The 22,739-nt window shown below is 38.8% G+C and overlaps 1 protein-coding gene across 1 annotated transcript in view; it reads right to left on the reverse strand.

The window, feature by feature from the left end:
• The window catches only part of USP37 (ubiquitin specific peptidase 37), a 33,251-nt gene that overhangs the window by 6,312 nt on the left and 4,200 nt on the right, over window positions 1-22,739 (reverse strand). The window contains exons 3-18 of the mRNA XM_059820326.1: window positions 22,340-22,440; window positions 20,884-21,065; window positions 20,450-20,524; window positions 19,780-19,877; window positions 18,160-18,244; window positions 17,051-17,212; window positions 16,447-16,578; window positions 14,301-14,424; window positions 13,830-14,035; window positions 12,619-12,736; window positions 11,332-11,411; window positions 9,834-9,998; window positions 8,300-8,365; window positions 7,531-7,681; window positions 3,500-3,752; window positions 903-1,069 (exon numbers count right to left, since the gene is read on the reverse strand). Coding sequence (XP_059676309.1) covers window positions 903-1,069; window positions 3,500-3,752; window positions 7,531-7,681; window positions 8,300-8,365; window positions 9,834-9,998; window positions 11,332-11,411; window positions 12,619-12,736; window positions 13,830-14,035; window positions 14,301-14,424; window positions 16,447-16,578; window positions 17,051-17,212; window positions 18,160-18,244; window positions 19,780-19,877; window positions 20,450-20,524; window positions 20,884-21,065; window positions 22,340-22,440 — 2,165 coding nt within the window. The remainder of the gene's footprint in view (window positions 1-902; window positions 1,070-3,499; window positions 3,753-7,530; window positions 7,682-8,299; window positions 8,366-9,833; window positions 9,999-11,331; window positions 11,412-12,618; window positions 12,737-13,829; window positions 14,036-14,300; window positions 14,425-16,446; window positions 16,579-17,050; window positions 17,213-18,159; window positions 18,245-19,779; window positions 19,878-20,449; window positions 20,525-20,883; window positions 21,066-22,339; window positions 22,441-22,739) is intronic.

Consider the following 22,739-nt stretch of genomic DNA (forward strand, 5'->3'; position numbering starts at 1 on the left):
TCAAAGCTACATCTGGCACGGAACATACCAACCAGCACCTCATAATGAGTAATGGGAGAGAAAAATCCAAGAGCCATGGAAACATCAGATCTCATAAGGAAAACCATGACAGCTTTAGTATTAATAGAGAGCAGACAAGAGCGCCTATTTAAAGAAAGACCCAGCTAAGCACTTGCTTCACTCTCAGCAGCTCGGTTAAACTTGTGGAAATCAGTTACAGGTCTTGAAATTCAAGTGGAATAGAGATGGTTAGCGCACAACCCAAGATCCCAATTCTCTCCAAGTCTAATTTAAAGGACTTGGTTTAGACTAAATTATTTGGGATCCTTTTTCCAATTTACTAATAGGGAAGGATCACATAAATGCTCAGTTCCTATATTCTTCACTAAGGATCCCCTACTTGCTATTACCAGAAACAAGGCACTGGGACAGGCAGATCTTTAACCTGACCTGGCATGGCTGTTCTTAGCCTTTGCTTTGAAACCTGCCTCTTTCACTTTGAGTCTTGACAAGACACGCTGCAAGAAGCAACTGCCAGGGAAGCTAAAGGTGGGTTTGGTTCTTGGTGACAGATAGTAAGAGTTTAGTTCAGTTTATCGTTTTTATATAATGTGTGTATAAACATGCCAGTGTATAAACATGCACAGAAAGCTTTGGGAAACCTGCAGGTCTGTGATGTGATATGCGGTTTCCAAAGCACATACAAAACATGCCCAGGTGTATCAACTACTGTCACTCTATTGACACTGGAGATAGAAGAAACCCAACCTTTTTTCATCTGGTTCTGTCAAAAAAGCAGCAGAATCCCTTTGCAGTTACTGTCTGAACACAAGCTTTTCCTTTAGCCATCAGGTTTCCAGTGTTCAGGAAGACAACTCAAGGAAGCAACCTTTATTTCTTACTTGCTCTTGAAGGCTTTGAGCCAGCGCCTGCTGAAGTTCTTGTTCTTCCCTCTCTCTCTCCATATCATACTGCTGCAGCCAGTCAACTTCCCCCTGGGAGCCTTCCGGAGTTTTGTTTTCCTTATTCTCATCAAAATCTTTAGTTATCTCAGTGAAATTGGCGGGACCTGAGGAATCAGAAAGTACAGTTATGCTTTCCTGGGTTCTTCTGTTTGTTACCAGCTAAATCCTCTTTAAATCACCACAATGCTTGCAACACAGTGACATCTATTGACAGGGAAAGCTCACTAGCCATAAAAAAAACACATAAGAGTCAAATGGAAAAAGCTCCAAAGCACAGTCTTATACTTATTTTAACAGGTGTAAGATGAACCATTTGACTAATCCCTGAACCTGTTCTCTTCTTAGCCTTTTATGTTCACTCAGAAACAGCAACTTTAGTTAAAGATGTCACACACCACTAGGTTTCTGCAGCCATGAAGCTGACACTTGAATTTTTCTAGAAGTAACCACAGATTATAAAAATTTGCATTGCATATTATACCTCGGAGTACCACAGATGAAGCCACAATTAAAGCCAAATCATATGTAAAAAGGAGGGAAGCACAGATCTCAAGCACTGTTTAAATTTGTCAACTTTTTGCTTCAGGTAAGAGCCTCAGTCTTGTGAACACTATCTACAGCTTTAAAAGTGCAAGAAGATTATAACTTTTCTGTTCACCTTTAAAGTGAACACTATGGCAGAAGTATTTTACAAAACTTCTGTAATGAACATTCATTCAACTGCTGCATACCTCTCCTGCAGTTGCAGGACGCTTTGATTCTCCCATTTGCTTGCAGCTGAGAAAGAGTCAGGACCTGCTCCAACAGCTCTCATGCAGCAACATGTGAAACTTTATAGTTTTGCCCTATGCAGACTTCAACATTGCTCATTAGTTATTAGCAAGGATTATACAAGGCAGTCTTAGTATCTGTGACCTCTTAAACACAAGACCACCAGAACCAGAACTATAATCCATCAGTCTAATTCTCTTAAGATGAAAGAGAGAATTTATTACATGACCTTTGAAAACTTCCAATGTAGTAAGAAATACTCACTCAACTCACACAACCGTTATTTGAGGATCATGTAGCAGAAAAGACATCTTCTGTCATATTTAAATTAGCCTCTTTTGAAAGCACCACAAGTTATTCAGTGTTTACAAAAAAAAATTATTACTAGTGTTAACAAGAAACGGACCAAGTTAAATCTGTCATGTTTAGAATCATCTTGTCTGACAAAGGAAAGCATCCTTTGCAATTAAGTTTCCTTTAAATAGAACACAGGATTGTGAACTCATGGTGTGTTACATTCAGCTGCCATAACTGGTAACTCAACATACACACCTATCTCATCTAAATGCCAAACCATATGCTCTGAGTAGTACTTGTGCTTTCTGGTCATACACAGTCAAATACACAAAGCTGAATGCAATCTTGAGAGTTTAACTGCATTTTTAATCAGAAAATACAGAAATTTTTATTAAACACATACTTTTTGCTTACGTGTCACAACAGAGCCTTCAAATAATTACATTATACTCTCCAAAGAAAACCTGGGGAGAGATGCATTTATGTGGCCACACTCACAACTCTCCTTCACGCAACCATAAGCAGCATTAGTATACATAAAGGAGGGCACAAACAAGGCTGACCACAGACTTAGTTTTCTTCTACACTGCCTTCCAACATGAAAGCTGTCAAGGGTTGTCCATTGAAACAAGTGCGATTTTTTGGTAATAGGGGGGATTTTTTTGTTGTTAATACTTAACCTCCTGGCTCTTAGAGGAGAAAGAGAGCATATTGTTGGCCTGTTTTTTTCAGGCTAGTGGAATTAAAAATCTGACTGAAAGCATGTAGCGCAACAAATGATAAACAAATTTCCTTCAGCCAGCTAAAAGAAGACACTCAATTTCCCCACACTGAGATCAAACAGGCTGTGTCTTGTACTTAACTGTGTTTCTGGGTCAGAGGCCATAATTCACATGCTGAGTCTCTTATGTTCAAGGGTCTACTCTCACATAAAAAAGTGTTAGAAAAAATTACAGAGATAGAGCTAAATTCATTAGTAATTAGTGACAAAATAACTGCATTTATGAAAGCATTCTAGTCTTATGCACCCCAGACATCACTCTTGCACACCAGCAATGTGAATCCTGCTACCATGCTGCCCAGGCTGCAACAGCTACAGAAACGAAAATACTTTCTGATTACGGAAGATTATGTTCCAGACACTTCCAAATCTTAGTAAATTGAATTGTCTGATATGGGAACCAGTGGAAGCATGTGTTAATCAGGAAAGAAAAAAAAGGAAATTAACTCTGAAGATGACTTTACCTTTATCAGAGAGGTGACAGACATACAAGAAAATACTTATTCACAGTTCAATGAACTAAATGCGTTATAAACAGGGAAATTGTAAGAAAACTCTGAGGAAGTCAGGCAGTTTCACCAGTGCACTTGCATCCAGATTCTGCCACCATACATTACTAACCTGCTGCTATCAGTTACCCACTTTAGCTCGCTACAGTCTAATTAAGATGGTTACTTCACCTTACCTGACTCTAATGATGCTTTGGGTTTCTCCATCTCCATAGATTCCAGGTTTTCCGGCAATTCCTGAATTTCGTCATCTCCAAAACCAGTGTCTGGGCTGCTTGTGGGCTTATCTTCATCATGGCTCAGAGACAGAGAAGCTTCCCTTTTGCTAATCTCTAAGACAGCTGCTAGCAGCTCATCTTCACTCATCCCATCAAAACCAGCATTACCCAGATCAGGTTTATCACCCTCCACTTTGCTTCTTTTTGAACCCTAGAGATGAATGGAGTTATGATTAAGTGCTTGAATAAACAGGTATATAACATCAGCTTTACATTTCTGTGGAGGGTTTTTTTATTATTTTATTAACCCCAGGGAGTGGGAGCTTGGCTCTGTCAACATTAAACAGATAGTTATACGAGACTCAATGGAGAGACAACCTTTGCAGCTACATTCACTCCAAAGAATAATATTTAAATATAAACTACAAGTTTTTACAGGCCCTGTGGATTAACATACACAAGATAACTCTTCCCTTCTCCTTCTTTTCCTTCCACACATGTGTTCCACCTTTAGGTTCTGATGAATCCTCAAGCCTCTGGCAAGTCAGTGCTGAGGCACAAGTAGCAAAATTGCAAGTTTGTTAACAAAGGCCAAAGCAGCAACATGAGAGTAATTGAACTTGAACGCAGGGATGGAAGAATAGGAACTGAACTCAGGCTGGTATGAAGAGCAATTAAAATTAGGTTTGGTGCTGCAGACCTGCCATACGAAATCTTGGGGCAGGCGGGGGCAGGACTCTGCAAACCAAGTAAGAAAACAGTTAACCAGGGAAAGGGGAGAATTATTCTTTCCTAAGGAGAATAGAATGACTTTAAATTGGGAGAAAGGAAAGACACTTTAGTCTTAATCTGAATTTTTCCTTTTTTAGTTATTTTCCTAAAACTGATTCTCATCAACTCCTAAACCATACTGATTTGCAACTAATATAGTAATTGCAATCATTTTGATATTAACTGTTAATCAGGAGGTTAACCTCCATGTATACATATTTACACAATTACACTACTTACCATATGCTTAGATTTTTTTCCCCTATATTATATTAAAAATGGGGAAAAACACTTTCTATCAGAATGTACTTATCCAGGTCTTATTCCAAACTGCATTTGGATGGATCTCAGAAATTCCTTAAAATGAATAAAAATATATTTTTACTGCTGCTTTTTACTTAAATACAGCAAGCTTTGATGAGCGAGATTAGTTTTATATACCAAACATTTTGTATTAAAGCTGGCTTATCAAACAAGATTAGCAAATTAATTAGCCAACTAAATTGCTTCTTCTAGAGATCATGCCCTCCAAGAACTAGAACTGACAAATTTAAACCTCTCTCCTCACATCTATTCAGGCACTGAATAAGGAAAGCAGAGTACCTGCTTTTTAAGCTTTCTGGTTTCTCTCTCTGCACCTGTAGGCTACTAACATCAAAACTGGTTTAGCTCTTCAGCAAACCCTAGTTCCAGGCACTTTGCCAACAACTGCCACTAATTCAGTGGCTGGACTTTAAAGACTTGGCAGCATCTGTGCGTTATTTGAATACAACTTTTCCATTAGAAATTATTTGCATAGATTTTAAGTAGCATAGGCTGTAAGACAGGCTGCTTTAAGTAAGTATTTTTAAAAAGTACTTCAAATACTACTTCATCTGCAGAGGCAGAAATCACAGAAATTGCAGCTCTGCCCACTTTAGCCGGATAACTGCTATTGGCCCCTACATCCCAATTTCACATACACCTGCTGTTCCAGCTGTTCTCCCACACAGCAGGACTGTTTTGCAAGCAGTGCCCTGCAGGGCATATACCAGCTGTATGAAGTGACTGCCAAGCCCCTAATGCAACCCCATCCACAGCTGCTATAAGAAGCATACATATATCAAGGGAAATGGTGCAGCAGCAGTAATGCCACTTCCAAGGACCAGAACCAGGTCCGCCCAGGACAACACTGAGAAGGACAGAGGATCTGGTTAATGACAACAGACGGCTGGTCAGCCTGGGGTTGAGGAGTCGCCAACGTGCACGGCCAGAAGGAATAAAGTCACTTATGTGGAATCATCACCACCACTGTCTCTTTCCCACAACAGGCTGGAAAGCCTATAACTAATTTGCTATGCAAATTAATAGGCTTTATTCCCACAATATCTGCACTCACAGGGTTTGTGTGACAGAGACTACCTACACTTCCTCACAAACAAAACTTGAGGAAGAATCTTTTAGGACAGTTTGGAATACTTTCTCTATACATAAGAGAGACTTCAAAGACAAGCTAGTTTCCTTCCCCCACCCACAGCCAGCTATAGATGTGCCATGCAGGACAGCAGTTGCCTACCCTGTTCCCGAGACCTTTGGCAAAGGGTGTTCTGCTTTCTCCCAAAGCAATCCATTCCATCGCTACACATCCTGAGCATCAGGAAGTTTTCCCTAATATTTAATCTAAAAATTACTGTCTGCGATTTAGTCTATTACTTTTTGTTCTATGCAGCACGGGCATGGAAAACAGCTCAAGTGTTTCTACTCCTTTCTTTCTCTTCCTTGAAGACACAAGCATTGCTTAGGTTTCTCCTTAAACTAAAGACCCAAGTTCACTTGCCTGCTCTTTCCCCCAAAATCTTCCTTTCTAGACCTCTGACCATTCATGTTCCTCTCCTCTGCCTCCTCTCCAATTAATCTATAACTCTCTTCAGTCTGGAGCCCAAAGCTGGATACAGAACTCCAGCTAAAGCTCAATGCTGAGGAAAAAAGGAGTGTTACCTCACACAACCTGCAGGCTATTTCTCTGTCTATACGCTTCAACCAGCCTGACCTTGTGACTGATTGTTACCTTTCACACCCTTTCTGAAGGCCCACTGCTTTCCCAGCTCTTCTTGCCACATTTACAGTCGATTAGTCCTGCTAAGATTAGCACCTTTAGCCTGTTCCTACTGAACAACCCCTCCTATTTTTATGCAATTTCTCAGATTTGTCAATATCATTCTTAACTGTAGTTCGGAGCTTCATGATACTGGCAGCCCTTCCCAACTCTGGGTCTTCTGAAAATTTAGTACTCATTATCTATTTTATCACTTATTAAATACTGAGTGGATGAGGACCCTTCCCTTGGTTTGATCTTCCCATCAGATCAGAAACTGGAGATACCTTCCACTTGTTACCTATTGCTATTCAGCCAGCTTTACATCTGTGCTTTAATGCCATAATCAAGACCACAAGTTTCTGCTTGATTAAAATAACCCCATTGTCAAAAACCTTAGAGAAGCAGAGATGCAGGACACTTCTCCTAAGAACTAGGCCTGCAACACTCTTAATAGAAGAAAGTCGTACTGCAAGATAATTCTCTAAGCTTCTTGTTTTCCCTTCTAGGTCATCATTCCTTCCCACACAATTCATCTACCTGCTAATACATTGCCCTGATACAAGCAAAAAATATCTTGGCAACATCAATACTAGTCACAATGAAGACCTCAAAGGCAATTTGAAGTTAACTGTGCCTTTATACCAATGAACTTCATCTCTACACAGTTCTACGTCCACCTCCAAAGACTGATAGCTTCAGTTTCTAAAGGCATTTAAAAAGCCACACTTCAAAGGGGACAAGGATTGGATGTGCAAGAAGTTCTCTCAATTGAATATTTTGCTTAGCCCAACTTGTACTGGATCTAATTTAATCAAGAGCTTTACTGCATAATTTTATTATTGACAGCCCATTATATTTCAGCTTGGGAAATAATGACAAAACCGCTAAGCAGCTGGTGTACATAACCTAAAAACCTCAAGCGCAGTTGCAACACAACTACCTCTGTTCCCAGCGGGAACCCCAGACAACTGTACGGAGAGGTCAATTAGCAAAGCACTCCCTTCCAGCATTGCAGTGCTAATTAGGAGAAAAAACTTATCTTACATCAATTTTACTCACAGTTTATGCTAAGAAAAGCACAGGCCAGACATCAGCACATATAGGATCTATGTATGTGAAAGTTTGTGGTTTTTTCCCTTACCTTTTCTGGTTCTTCCTGCAGTTGTGACTGATCTCTACTCTGTATGTTACACAACCTTTGGCTGTGGGCAACAGAGCGTTTCAACGGCTCATCATCACTGTCAGAATCTACATAGAGCGCTGCAGAGCTCTTTGACTTGAAAGTGTATTTTCTGTAAATTAAAAACATGGCTATGAAACTTTATAGCATTGTACAAATCTGTTTCAAAGTAACTGTTAAAGAAGTGTTACACCCAACTTTCACATTGTGGGGCAGTACTAATCACCTGTCCCCAAAACACACATTGGGGATGCATAGAGCCAGAATAGAGAAAAGAGCTAGATTGCAGAATTAGAAACCATTTTCCTTCTTATGTATTTGACTTGCAAGTACAAATGCTAGCTTGTTTAAGGTATCTGGCACTGACAAATCATCTGTACAAACTAAATACAGTTCTCATTCTGATGCCCAGCCTTCTGTCTGAAAAAAAATCATCTTTGTTTACTTACAAGTCCCCAGAGGTTCTCAAAAGAAACACTAAAGTGATCAGGTCGACTAGGCAAATTGTACCATTGATACTAATTTCAGCTAGCATGTAACACCAATAAAACTCAAATATGAAAAAAGACAGTAGCTGAAATAATTTACTACAATAGAAAAAATAGAAAGAAAAGAAAACAAATAGAAAAAAGTCGAAAGATTAAAGAAGAAGAATTAAAAAAATTTTAAAATTCCTTAAAAATTTTTCCATGAAACCCCAGGCCATAGGCATTTCAGAGCTATAACTCACCTAGAAGGTGTGGAAGTGCTTACAGTACAGGAATTCACCATTTGGGAGGCTTTCAATGGACGGGAACTATTAAAAAAGCAAAGTATTTATTGCAGCAGTTACAGTCTTTAAAAAATAAGTATTTACTTGTCTGCTATGCATGCAAATCCATGACCAAAGAAACAAGCAGAATACCATTATGTAGTTGCTAATTGCTTAGATTTAGAGTAATAACTCCATCATGCTATAAATATACAACAGTTGTTCAAAACCATATATAATCCTTAAAACTTGATTCACTTCTTAGTGATGCACCCTTAGGGACAAGCTCACAAATTAAAGGCTTTGGGCTCCCATGTCAAGACAACTCATTCCTTTATTTTTTATTCCCACCAACACTTGAGTTCCTGCTCCCAAACCACAGTCTCCTGCTGCTGTCTGGATCAGCCGGTTTTCTGGCATGTCCCACATCTCCGCTTCTCCTCCCTTACCTAGAGTCTTCTAAACAAACTTCCTGCTCCATTTAATCCTTTCACAGGCTCCTCAAAGTCCATCACTATCACTACACATCTATCCACTAGATGGCTGCCAATGCAGAAATCTTTTCTAATCTTCCCCCTCAAACCAGGGTTGCTTCTCTCCAGCCTAGTTACCCTTCCACTCTCTGGTCAATCAGAATGGTTTCAATAACTAAAAAAAGCCATTGGAAAGCTATTTCAAACATATTTTCAAGTATTTCTGCACTGGTTAGCTTAAGCTGTTCGTTGTGTTTAAGATTTCTATTGTTAAAGCAAACTCTTAGGAAACATCCACGTAAATCTCAAATGCCACTAAACGTTCAGCACAAGAACACATGCCACACTGCTGAACATATACACCAGATGTGTCCTAACTCACCACGGCTACTGTGGTTATGTCACTAGGCAGGGACCACAAGAGACCTGAGGGTTTCTTGTTCCTTATTCTACCACAGAATTCCTATGTGACAACTGGTACATTTAATCTCTGTGTCTCAAGACAAGCAGCTGTATAGAAATAACTGTCACAGGGAAAAGAAGAGAGTATTTTCAGCATGCGAAGTGCTCAGATACTATAGTGGCACAGGGAAGACAATGGTAAATGAATGATAGCACAGGAAGTGCAAGTGGAAATTAGCAGAAAAAGGTAGGCTGTTACACCTCCTAAGCAGAGTTAAGTGTGCTGTGAAGGGAAAGGTAATCTAGATTATTTTGGACCGAGAGGCATAAATTGTAGAAATTACTAACAGAAGCTCTCCTAAAAAGGATATAAAGTTACTTTCAAGGACAGTGAAGAATATGATCTTACCAAATATCCCCTAGATAATGCCCCACCAACTCTTCCTGCTGCTTCTATTATGCTTCCTTTCCATACATGTTCTCATGAAGGCATCATTACAAACTAGCAGTGCACATCTGAAGCTGCACAATTTTAACGTTTCCTTGCCCAGACATCTTCTGGAGGAGATCTGACAACTGCCTACCTTGTGGCATATGCGCTTAACGTGGCATGGATCAATCACGAGTTGTACACTTACATCGCAGAATGGACGCTCCATCCCAGCGTCAGTGGCAGCCTAGTGCTTTCCGTACAGTGTGAAAGCAGGGTTAAGTATCTTGGAATAACCACCTGCTGCCCGACTTTATGATTGAGAGACAATGCTACATTGAAGCTGTATCGTTTCAGATGAAGAATCAGGACCCTGAGAGATGAGAGAAGGACAAATGTTAATCTCAAGACAGAAGTCAGAGAAAACCTATTCAAAATCCAAGTAGCCCTGTTTACAAAATGCATTCACCTGACTCTAAAACAGATTATTACTTTGGGGTGGTAGGGAAACACTACCCATCTCTTACCTGGCAAGAAAAAGGTAATTACTCTCCTGTCCGTCATTCAACTTTGTGCAAGGTGCAGAGTGCAGACCGCCAACTCAAGAGGCTTCCTAATTTGATCTGCATCACCTTGCTCTTTAGTCAAGCAGAGGCAAGCAGCTTTTACCAAACTCATTATTTCTACTACCCAGTGAAAGGTAGGAAACAATCAAAATATTATTGTTATAGGTCAGAATGCTAGTATATTACTCCTAGATATTCAAGACTGTGATGGAGGGATCACACAGCTGCCCAAAACTGAGGAGGAACTGTGCCCAGTGCAAGATGTGTACTTGGTATATTTGTCATGACGCTTTTTCTTTTGAAAGAGTTTTTGATCACAACAGTATAAAAAGCCTGATAAGGCCTCCTTACACTGAATCTTCTCCCTTGTACTGCACTTTGTACTGTCTATTTAGATCGCGCAGCTGTATCATCACTTACGTTGTGCTAATATTCAAAAACTTTGACAAGGGTTTTGCAGTGCTAGCATAAATACACTATTGAAGCAAAATGCAAGCTAACTACCAAGTTACTGGGTTCAGTGTGAGTATACCTGGGACAAGGACATAAAGTCATACAACAGACTCTTTTAGCTTTACATCCCATGAGAAAATGATCCCTACCTCCAAGCACTTCCACTCTAAACAATGAACTAAACCCAACTACGAGGTCAGAAACTATTGAGCATGCCATTAGCCCTCAAAGCGCCTGCCTTCTTCCTCAAAGTGCCACACTTACTGAGAAAGAAAACAGGTATCAGCATGGGAAGAATTAATTGATCAAAGCAAAACCCTCTATATATCTTCTGGCACTAATGCCTCCAACTCAGTCCTGCCCATCAGATCAGCTGAGCACAAAATATTAAGCTTCCCTCACATCCCACAAACCCCAAGAAAAGGGGAAGGGGAAAACTCAGCCCTCCTTGTGTAGCGATAGGGAGGAAGAAAGAAGTGTTGCAGCAGAGGGTGCCCAAGAGAGCTTCATTAGAGGGAAACAGAAGAACAGCATGAAGTCTACTGTCTGCACATGCAGGCATTCTCACATGCTGACCACCGTACATGCTATCATCCTACGCATTTTCCCAGCTTTACTCATCGAGGGACTTTTGCTTGCACTTTTGTAACACGTCCAGGAAAGAAAGGAACAGATGTCAACATTTACCTTGGAAGCCTGTTGAACTTGTGTGTGACAACAGCAGACTTTCCATTGCACTTCTCACAGGAATACTCGATCTCCTCTGCCTGTTTAAGAGAACAGAAAAATGACTAGTGGAACAAAAGACACATCAAACGTCTCAACAGAAAGCACACTGCTTTTGGCTGTCATGGAAGCAGTTACACAACATGACCTAACAAGAGGGCATCTGATAAGAGCACAGGTAGCAGAGCTTACAATTTGATAACATAACCACTAATATAGGTGGAATTTTTCCTGCAAGTCTATTGCAGACCAGTGATTTAGCCACAGTTGAGACAAATTAACTTCCAAGGAGAAGGGACAATCTTGCAAGGTTTACAGTTTTATCTCCCGTACACAGGGTGTTTTTTTTCTAATAACCTTAGGTGAAAGATTATTTGTCATAAAGTTTTCTCTCTCTTGTTCAAAACCTCAACTTCGTTCCTGAAAAGCTATCCTCATCTAAAATTGTCAAGGATGTGCTGCACCAGAGCAGAGTTTTCAACAGACAGCAAAAGGGGAAGCACCACTGTGCTGAAATTACATGACTTAGCCATCAAACTAGCCCATTTCTCTAGCCCTTTTCTTTAAGTGAGGCCAAATGACACCACTATAATTTTAAGATTTTTTTTTTAAATCACAAAACCTCCACCAGCTTTTAGAAGAATAAGCACATCAATTATTCTACCTGTTGAAAACACTATCTGTAAATGGAGAAAACACACAGGTCTGTCTCAAGATATGACAAAATACAACACTAATTCACAGACGTAAGGCTCATTTTTAGCTTTAAGAAACCTCACCTTGAAGCTCTACTTATAAGACAGGCATCCACATATTACAACTATTTTTTTAATTATTATATCTGCATAATCTTTTTCCTCCATGCTAATTTAGGCCAGTACACAAGCTGTTGAAGCATCCTAGCCCAGGAGAGGAACCAGCAATTCCTGAGTGATTATCTCAGTCTAACAGCGTCCCTTCTCTTCTTTGTATTTGTTTATGCCTCAACTCTTCCACCACAAAATGGGGAAGTTTACCTATTTTACAGCAGTACTGTAAGAATCAGTTAATTTCTGCACAGCATTTTACAATAAAAACTCCTGTATGCTGCTAACGTACAAACCTCAAAAAAGTGCAAAGTTAATTATTTCACATGCCTGCAATCACTGTCATAGAAACTAATAATTAACTATACAATCAAAATTTCCATATGGTACATAACCTACAAATACTTCACAGTGAATAAAAAAACCCCCCAGAATTATATACCCGAAAAAACAGATCAAGGGAATCCTGGATCGATCGGGAAGGAAGCAATTTCTTTCTTCGAGGAAGGTCAATGGAAAGGTCATTAAACTGTTCTCGTTTAGTGACTGTTTCACCACACCTAAAAAAGAAACACGCTTATGTAAGTCTGATGAAAAATATACTTGAAATTAATGACAACTTACTTTTTTTAGGCTAAAGTAACTTCCCAGTAAATATATGCCTCTTGACCAATCTATTTTTACTCATCAAAATGAAACTGTTTGATGCTTATGACAAAGTTGAATTTTGGGATTTCACTTTGATGCTTTAGAAGTTGAAAGACACATTTGTGTAAGGGTGAGAACAAAACAACCACAGGCTGCTTTGGAGAGGCAAGTGATCAGGTATACAGGAAATCAAAGTGACTGCTGTGTAGCTGAACACGTCTTCTTCATTCATCATTCTTAGGAGACAAGAAGGGACCCCACCCCAGAAGAAGGGAAAGCCTAGAAATACTTTAAAACTGTTTTTAGAAACAAAATAGTAGAATCCATCTAAAATAAAAATCTCAATTTTCTTATGCTTTTTTTGGGATAGGGGAGCAGGGGGGCGGAATCCTAGTCATTTGTCTTCAATAATTATAACCTCCATGCAATTTACTTTTAATTATTTTAGGGAACTAATGCAATACACACAAAGTAGTATTCCCAAATATCTGTTTTCATGAAAACTCTGTGGAATGCAAGCATCCCATATGGGAATCCGCTGCACAAGTCATACACAACGAATGCCCAGACATACTGGTTTACATCTTTTTCCTCAGTAACCTAGACAGACAGAAGAAAATGCCATTCCCTGGAAGCCCTTAGAAAGAACAAATTAAAAACATGGCTTCCCATTTTTTTTAAGAGGAAACATTACCTGGCTGAAACCCCCCTTTTCTCTCTACTCTCATACAACCAGGACACAAAAAGCAAAGCACAGAGGCTTTCCACTGGATATGTAATGAAGAACTAGATGGTATGAGGCTGTTTAAAGGCGGCCTGTAGCAGCAGACAGCATGGTGTGAGGTTTACAGCATTTCTAGACCACAGAATATTTTCTAAATACCTAGCTTTGGAAAAAAACATAGTTCTAAGTTCTAGTTATAGCCTGCAGATGAAGTCATGTAAGATGGAAACACTTCCCAGTCTTTTAAGGTAAGTGTGATAAAAGCTCTCAAGCATACTTACATTTTGCAAATGATAGAATGCTCAACCTCAAACTCTAAGTTACTGATAACCGGACATGTATATACTTTGGTGGCTGAGAGGTCATCAGAAGCCCGTCCAGGTGAGTTATCCTCAGTAGGGACTGGCTCACTCTTCCAAGTTTTGTTTAACTTTTCCATGTCTTCCTTCAGCTGATCCAGACACTGGCTCAGGAACTCATGTGCATCCTACAAACGGGGTAAACTCAAAAGTGTCTTTGTACAACTTCATTCAGTATCTTTCTCTCAAACACACACAGACTGGGGAAATTATGTTTTAGTTCATTGCATTCAGCAATGCTAAGGCAGTTCTGCTGTAACAAACAGCAGGCAATCATTGTCATTCAATCAAAAGCTCAAGTCACTGTCAAATAGAGTTGAAGCTTGACAGGAGTTCAATGCAGTCCAAACACTCAACAAATTACACATAGTTGTTTCTAGATATGGTACTTACGTTCTGCATGTACCCAGAAAATCTCTCTGCAGTAGCTGAAATGGCACTTTTCACCTTCTTGAGCAGCTCTTTCTTAACCTCAGGGCTGCAGACGTCCTTTTTAGCAAGCAGATGGGCAAAACGTCTGCAGAAGTCAATGCAATGAAACACTTATTGGCTTTCCAGGACTTTAGAGACACAAAATAAAACTCATGATACCTCATTTTAAGAGTCTCTAAAAGCTTTTCTCCTGTGATAAGTGTTTTAGGGCTTCTGTATGAAAATATCTCATATATAATTAACCTTTTCCATTTCAAGTATTTTGAAATCTCATTTGAGGCCGTCATTGGAACAGAACCCAAATGAACAAAAAAATTCCACAATCTTTTAAGGTAAAGAGAAGAGCCTTATAAAGTTCTATAAACTTATTACTGCAATATCTTTTACAACAAGACACCCCCCCCCCCCCCAATGCTTTTTGAAAACATTTGTACTGACAGGATATGAAATCACATAGCACCAAAATAAGCAACACAAAATCATTAAATTCAACTTGCATGGTCAGACTGGTTTCTATTTATTTTTTTTATTTTTAAATTTCCACTCAGTTTCAAGCCTTGACAGTAAAACATTACAACAGACTAGAAAAGAGCTGTAACAAAAAGAGACATGGTTGGTTCAAGCTACATATAGTATTACTGGTAACTTTGTTAAAAAAATGTTGAAATTCACTTTACCTGTGCCTTGCAGTTACTGTGATTTAGTTATCTTTTACAACTGCTTTAAAATTTCACAGGAAATACACACCCAATATATTCCAAGCACAACTGTTTCAGTCATAGTACATACATGAGAAGGTGATGGGAAGATGTCATGTTCCATGACACACAAAAAGAAAAGCAAAAGAGAGGAAGATAGAAAAGACCTGTGCAATCCCCTCCCACCTCAAACCAACAATGAATACTCAGTTACCCAAAGAATCTGATCAGTTTACTGCACCTTAACAAGTTTCTGCTATTCTGCTGAGCTACAGTAACAGCATGTGCTTTCCTAACCCTCTACAACTGCTCAGTGAAGCATGTTAGGAAACACGCCTTTTTCACCAGAAGGCAGTTGATAGGCAATAGCTTTTCAACGAGAAGAACATTGATCATGTTAGATCAACTGCCCATACCCAAACCAACAGAAGCTGAAGTAGATGCTACTGAGTATCAACTCCGACTTGTTGTACTTAGGCACAGGATCACACATTACCCTCCATCAGAGGTACTACAGCACAAGCTCTACCCACAGAGTTTACTGTTAGGTATATGGGGCACAAGCTTCAGAGGTCTTTCTATAAAAATTAGGGAAAGGACATTTCAAGAGGCATGTTGAACAACCTCTGATCCTGAGTAGCATAGGAAGAGTTCAAGAAGACACAGCAAAAATAGAAATTACTCCAGAAGATATAAACCACTATGAAATGGAAACAGAAATGGTTCTGATAATCCTTAATCTTGTCTAGTGAGAGAAAAGAAATGAGGTACACAAGAGCATATATAACAAAAATCCCAAAACGGCAGAGAGTGCGGTACATAAAGCCAACAGCAGTTTTTCTTTCTGATAGACATACAATGGAATACTGAATAGCACAGGAATTCAAAATTTCAAAGAGAAAAGAGAGTTTTACATATTAGAGAAACCTTTGGAGTTTCTTGACATGAGGTTTGACTGAACTGAGAGTTCAGCCGAATTTAGAAATAGATTAAGTATGCAGAACTCGAACACTCTCCACAGCTACTAGACAAAGGATATTTTCCAAAAAGGCATAAGCCCTCACATATCAGGTGAAGTTAGTGATCAGCTTAAACCCTAGCTGGTAATATTTTCCAAAGAAGTTATTCTGCATCTATTTATTTTGAAGTTTCTTGCATTTTCTTCTGAAGCATTTCACTCTGCCACTAGAAATACAGTAGAAGATATACAAGACTGCCTGTAACTCAGCATTGCAATTTTAAAAAGCCTACTTCCTATCTCTAAAGTAAAACTCCAAAATACAGAGAGCTCTAGGATTTATTTTATTATCTACACATGCAAATCACCCTCTACAAAGGTGCTTCAGTATTACAAAACTAATTTCTCAGTAATGAAAGAGAAAATATCCTTCCCAGAAAGTGAATTTTACCTGATAAGTGCATTGAGTGGAATTTTTTTCCATGGGATACCCTGCTTGAGCAAATCATTAGCAAAAGACTGAATTGAAAACAAGGACTGTAAAATGGCATTCATATAGCAGGTGTTTCCCAAGTTTGAAAATCTGAAAAAAAGAAGATTGAACATGGTATGTATGTCAATGTGTAAACATGCCAGTGTTAAACATGGCACTACTAACATGTAGGACATTCACCCCAGCCACTCCCCACAGAGTTTCTTATTGGAGCTGTCCTGCCCTTCAGGTGAAACTGAAAACTCACGGGAGGTGCAATTTATCAGAAAAGCATCCATGAGTTTCAACAACCAACATTTAAAAAAGGTGTGTGTATATACACAAGATAGAGAAATGAATCATGAAAGTATATGAAAGGAACATGAATTACCTGAAATTATTGTATCTCTAAAATTCTCAGGAAGTGAATTTAAGAATATGTATTTTCCAAACTAGGAAAAGTGTTCCCTGTCTCAATGTTCATTAATTTCAGGATTTTTTTTTTTTCATTAAATAATTATAACAAAAATGGCATGTTCTGATGATCAAAGTGTGCATGCTAGATAAAGCATATTAAATTTACCCTTGCAATTGTTGTTGAGGATGGGTGGAAAGGGGCACTCGGGGTTTGTTCCACCCTGTGTAATCTTGATTAGATCTCATTTTTTTAACAGAAAGAGGAGCAGGCTGAGAAAGAAATCCCAGGCTTCTTTTGGCTGAAGGAGTCTGGCTTGATACACTAGACCTAAAAACATAAAACGATAAGAAGTGTAAGATTTCTAATGCTCTTCCTTAAATAGCAATAGTCCATGACATTTGAATTGTACTGCTGTAGGAGACAAGGACTGGTAAAGCCACACAAGGTAACTGGCATGTATCATAATACAAAAGAGGTGTGAGAGAACTTCTTTCCAGAGCACTTAAATACTTTGTTTGGTTAAATTTCCTTACATCCACAGGTGCACATGCAATGTATCCATGTCTTTTGTCTTTAAGATATTTAACAATTCCCCACACTGCATGATGAGAGAATGCATGATGAAGAATGATCGCGTAGTACGAGATCACCACTCCCAAGATATGCTTAAAATTCACATCTGGGCCAGAGCCTTCATTTTCAGCCTCTTGTTCTTGTAACCTAATCACGCTGGACCTCAGTCCCTTGTGTGTAAAGCATGCAAAATGCTTCTTTTCTTCCTTCATTTTGTATCTCATCTATCTAGGGCAGAGACCAACAGTTTGATTGCCCAGTGTCTCTAACACAGAAGAATCCCAACCTCAGCAGGATTCAGTATTACTAAAATACTGTTATTAAAATACAGAATTTCATGCCATTTATATACTTGGGAAAAACGAAGCAAGCATTCAGTCTAAAGTTCCAGTGTTTATATAGAATTAGAACCATCTAGAGTTTAGATATCATCTGGATCAGTCATTCACAATGACTATAATAGACTTGAGTGATTTTAGAAAGTCTACCTATTGCAAGCAGTAACTGGAGCTTGTAGATAGAAATAGAGCAATTGTAGCCACACTGAATACCTAGATTGTACTCCTGGGGGGGATAAATATACATATACAAATTTTATGCATACAAGCTATATACCATATGATAAACACACAGGGAAGTGAAGATCTTAACTCCTAGGAAAGAACTGTCATTTACAGTTCATGCTGGTGAATCAGTCCTACCTGTCCAGGGTGGAACTGCCAGTGGAGTACTCTTTTGGTGAGGACCGACTACCATAAAAGGATGATGACTGCAGTGGTAAAATGCCTTGAAAAACAGAAAGAGAGGCAGGTCATTTTGTTCCAGGTAACTCAACTATTTATACAATATACAACTCACTTAAAAGTATTTAGTCAATAGATTTAAAAATCCTCAAATACTGCTTTCCAGAATTGGTTGGGAAAGTACTAACACACATACTTACAAGTACTAATGCGAATATTAATCATATGTAAGTAAAAACATGCTGGAGTTTTAATTGAATTTAATACCATAATCTCCATCAAATCCAAATTGCAATACGAAACATTAAGAAGTCATTGAATGGTCTTAATTATCTGAAAGATAATAACTACCCATCTCTTGTTCAAATATACAAGATACACATAACAGAAAACTCACTAATTATTTCCAATACAGTGCTCTCAAAATTCAACGTAAATATACAGAAGTGAAAACAGTTTCTCTTCCCACTCCAAATTCCACAGTAAATTACTATATGCTTGGGGTAAAACATTGTCTCATTGTTCTGATATCATTGTGTCAGATCCTAAGACTCTAATGCCTCAGATGGTGCCACATAAAAAAAATGCTCTCAAGAGTCAAAAAACCATCTATTATGGTGAATCACAGTGTAATTTAGTTTGGATAATGAATAGACATTTGCTTCTATCCCAGCTTGAAGTGTTTTGAGCCATGCAACTTTCAAAAATGCAGATATATGAAGGAAGTTCGCAATACTATTACCTGAACTTGCAGGTATACACTCACAGATTCTAATTTTGACTCTGAAGAGCAAACCAGATTTTCATTCAGAGATAAACATTCACCTTACTGGCTCCCCCAGCAACATGTTTGTGCCATCAGAGCTGCACTAAAAAAAGAACGTATTCAGCAACATTCCCTGTAAAACCAGTATCTTGAATGCATTTCTTTATGGGGAAAGAGACTCAGTATTTATTAGTAAAACTGAAGAACAGTGCTGCTTACTAGCTTATGTACATACTGTCAATACTTCTATATTGTCTATAAAACCTTGTCATACATCAGCATGCAATAGCACTTTAGTACAAACAGAACAAAAGTCCTGGCCCCAAAGAGTTCCTTCCCCCTCTAAGTTCTGGGGAAGAAATAGGGAAGTAAATGCAAACAGTACACATTTTCAGCACAAAAACCAGCCTACAATTCACATGGGCATTAACAGCAAAGGAGAGCTTTAAAAATAAACAAGAAAGGAAGCAAAAAGGAAATCCTTAGGTGTTTACAGGAAACCCCTCCCAAGGGGAAGGGCAACTTGGAGCAAAGTTTGAAGCTGCTTGTTGAATTTTCAAACAAGCTGGCACATGGGCTGGCATCAGCAGCCAAGTGTAAAGGTCAGGGTCACACGAGCAGGATAGGCTTTGAAAACGAAGGCAAGTTGTTTGCATCTCTTATATGGCTCTGTAGGAAGCAAGAAAGTTAGTGGCACAGGGAAAGCAGATTAGGAAAACCACCTCTGCAGCAACTTTCTAAACTAATATCAAAGTGGTAAAATCATACTGGTCAAAGCCAGGTATCATTTGGCTTTACTTTTATTTTTTTACCTGATGTCCTATTTTCCTCTGCCTGCTTCAGATTCAACTGCTTCTCTCTGCTACTGTTCAAGTACTTCCATGCTGGATCACTCAAGGCTTTATTATTCCTACAGATAAACAAGAGTGGAAGTCAGTGCAGTTATAGAAGATACAGGATATTCCTGCTTGATATTTACAACTTGTTTTAAAGCCTTTGTCTCCTATCACCTTTAATACTTGACTATGGAGCCGTTAAATTTTACTCGCAGATAAGTTTAACCAATTAATTTAAACAAGCCTTCTTACTTATGATTAAATGTGATTTCAAACACACGGAGCTTATTCTCCAAACGGCAATTTCCCGTTATGAATTTTGTTTTGAAAAGGGTCAAAGCAAGTTCAATAAAGAAGGTATCTATTGCTATACATGTATAGCACATGTGACAATCCTGAGTAAACTGACAAAAGAAAGATGACACAAAATTTGCATGTGCCAGTACCTGCAAATCAACTGCTAGAGCAGGTTGTATTTCCCTCATTAATCCTGAATGCAACCCCCCTTGCAAGCACCCACTGTGTTCAGAAGCTGACTAGTGGCTGGCCTGTGCCGTGTTGCTGAGACAGGATTCTTTTCAGAAAAATTTACTTTAAAAATTAACGAACAGTTTAAAATCAGAAACTAGAAACAACGGTTACTTACGTTGAAGAATCATTCTCTTTCGGATAATCTTCACTCATTTCTGAACCAGGAGGTTGTGTTCTTTTCCTCTTTTCACTAATGACAGAAAATTTTTGAAGTGGTCATTCTTTCAGAAAGGCTAGTAAATGATCCTCTTCCAAATGAACATAACTCCTCAATGCTTTCTGGGCATTTTGCACCTATCTTCCACGATCTCCACATTTGTAACATAGCATACAGAGAAGAATTTGGTCTGCCCAACTCCTAAGTTGTTCATAAAACTCTAGTGCCAGTACCAGCCAGAGGCTAGAAAAGCACGTATTAATATCCTGTTAAAAGTAACAGCAAAACCAGAGGAAGAAACATACTCCCTTCTTACTTCTGGGTGTACCAAGTTCCACCTGCAGCTCTATAAAGAGCTAAATTTTAACAATATAAGAGGATAAGACTCCTACCGATTCTCCAACAAGCCCGTTCTGTGGGGGACTGATGATGCAGGAGACGCTGAAATGTTCACCCTGTTGCTAGGTGTTCCAGTTCCAGCGGAATTCTTAACAGACGCTCTCGCTGGGGTACCCAGCACCTTGCGAAACGGATTTTCCTCCTTACTTTCCACAGTCACTCTTTTGGGAGGAGTCTGCAAAACCAAGTGGAGGGGGCCAGGGAGACAACCGAAACAGTGAAAAACATGACCATCTTTAGTCTAATCCAGCATTTACACCACTGCTTTACTTGCTACAGTGTAGCATCCAAAAGCAGAAACATGCTACTTGTAATAGATTAAGAGCGTTTAACACTAGACATAGGTAAAATTTTGACTGTATCAAGGCAAGTCATAAACATGAAACTCTACTGCAGTAACCAATTTCCCCTCTTATTTTCCAATGCTAAGTCAGTTGAACTTTAGTTTTTAAAATCTCTTTTACATGCTTTGACATTAAAAAACCCAAGGCATGATTCCTAACTATTCCCAGATCAATCCTGGGTGGTATTTAAAAAAAAAAAAAAAAAAAAAGCCATATTAAATACCACACAATTAGAACAGTGCCCCAACAGACTTGGGCCAAGCAAGCGCCACATGTAATGCAATGGAAAGAGCTAATAGTTGGTTGACTAAGGAATGTTGGTCAATTTTAGACTTGAAAACAAAACATGTCTAATCTTACCACTGTATACACAGCCATAAGTTTTTACTCTGAGGTTGCTTTTAAGCAACATGTAAAATTTGTTTTGGGACGTCAAAAATATTCTCCCTCAGGGCAGTAATACAAGTGCATTCACAGAGATAAAGTAAATTAAAGCCGGTAGATACATCCTGAAATCTGTGTTACGCAGGGAGAAAAGAAAGAACAAAAATATTTTGAAGGAAAACCACTTTCAGGGAAAAGTCTGCAAAATTTACACAAAAATCTGAGCACAATGCCACAAATTCAGTAACTTTATTCTGATACAAAACTGGGTCAGCAGCTTTTCAGTATATACATTTGGCTGAAGTCTGCTAAACTCATTAAGACCTATGCTGACTATAACATGTTCAGCTGCTACGTAAGGTGTTCAGTATAAACAAAGAGATATTCAGAACTATGTGAGAAGCAAGTCTTAATCACGTATTTTCCCCTCTATTTCTGCTTTTTCTCTGCCTGACTGATAGCTTAGCATGAAGAACATATTCTGTCTTCCACAGCCAGACACTGACCTTTCTTATTCATACACAATATATGGCTCCTCACAAGCAAGACACACCATTGCCAACCACCCTGTATACATCTATTCCAAGCCCTCTAGATTACAAAGACTTTGGATGCAAAATAAGTATTTATAGTGCTATTACAACTTACAATAAGAGAACGAGAGGAGGAAATGAATGAAATAAAATTGAAGGAGAGGAAAAATTTGAACAATTAAACAAACCTGGTTCTCCATATAAGAGAATTGCCTATTAGCTTCCTTCTGTGTGGTCCTGCTGCCCAGCACACCTCCAAAGCTGCCAGATCCCTGAGAGGGTTTCCCAGCTGACAGGAAAAGTACACAACATTTGATGTGATTGTCATTTAACTGATTGGCATTCTTATTTGTAAGATGTTATTTAGCTGGAGCAGATTTTGGAAGGGACACACTAGATTTCTTGCCAACCAACAGTACAATATTCTGAGTGCACAGACATAAGCACATGTTTATGGATATCCCTTATATTGGTCATTTAGTCAGTCGAAAGTAAAGTTCCTATCCTTAAAAAGAACAAAATAAAATTAGAGGTAAAATAAAAAGGAAAGAGACTATGCATGTGTGATAAACAGATGGGAGTTTTTCA

This window comes from Gavia stellata, chromosome 8 (assembly GCF_030936135.1).
Source record: "Gavia stellata isolate bGavSte3 chromosome 8, bGavSte3.hap2, whole genome shotgun sequence".
In the NCBI taxonomy this organism is placed as follows: domain Eukaryota; kingdom Metazoa; phylum Chordata; class Aves; order Gaviiformes; family Gaviidae; genus Gavia; species Gavia stellata.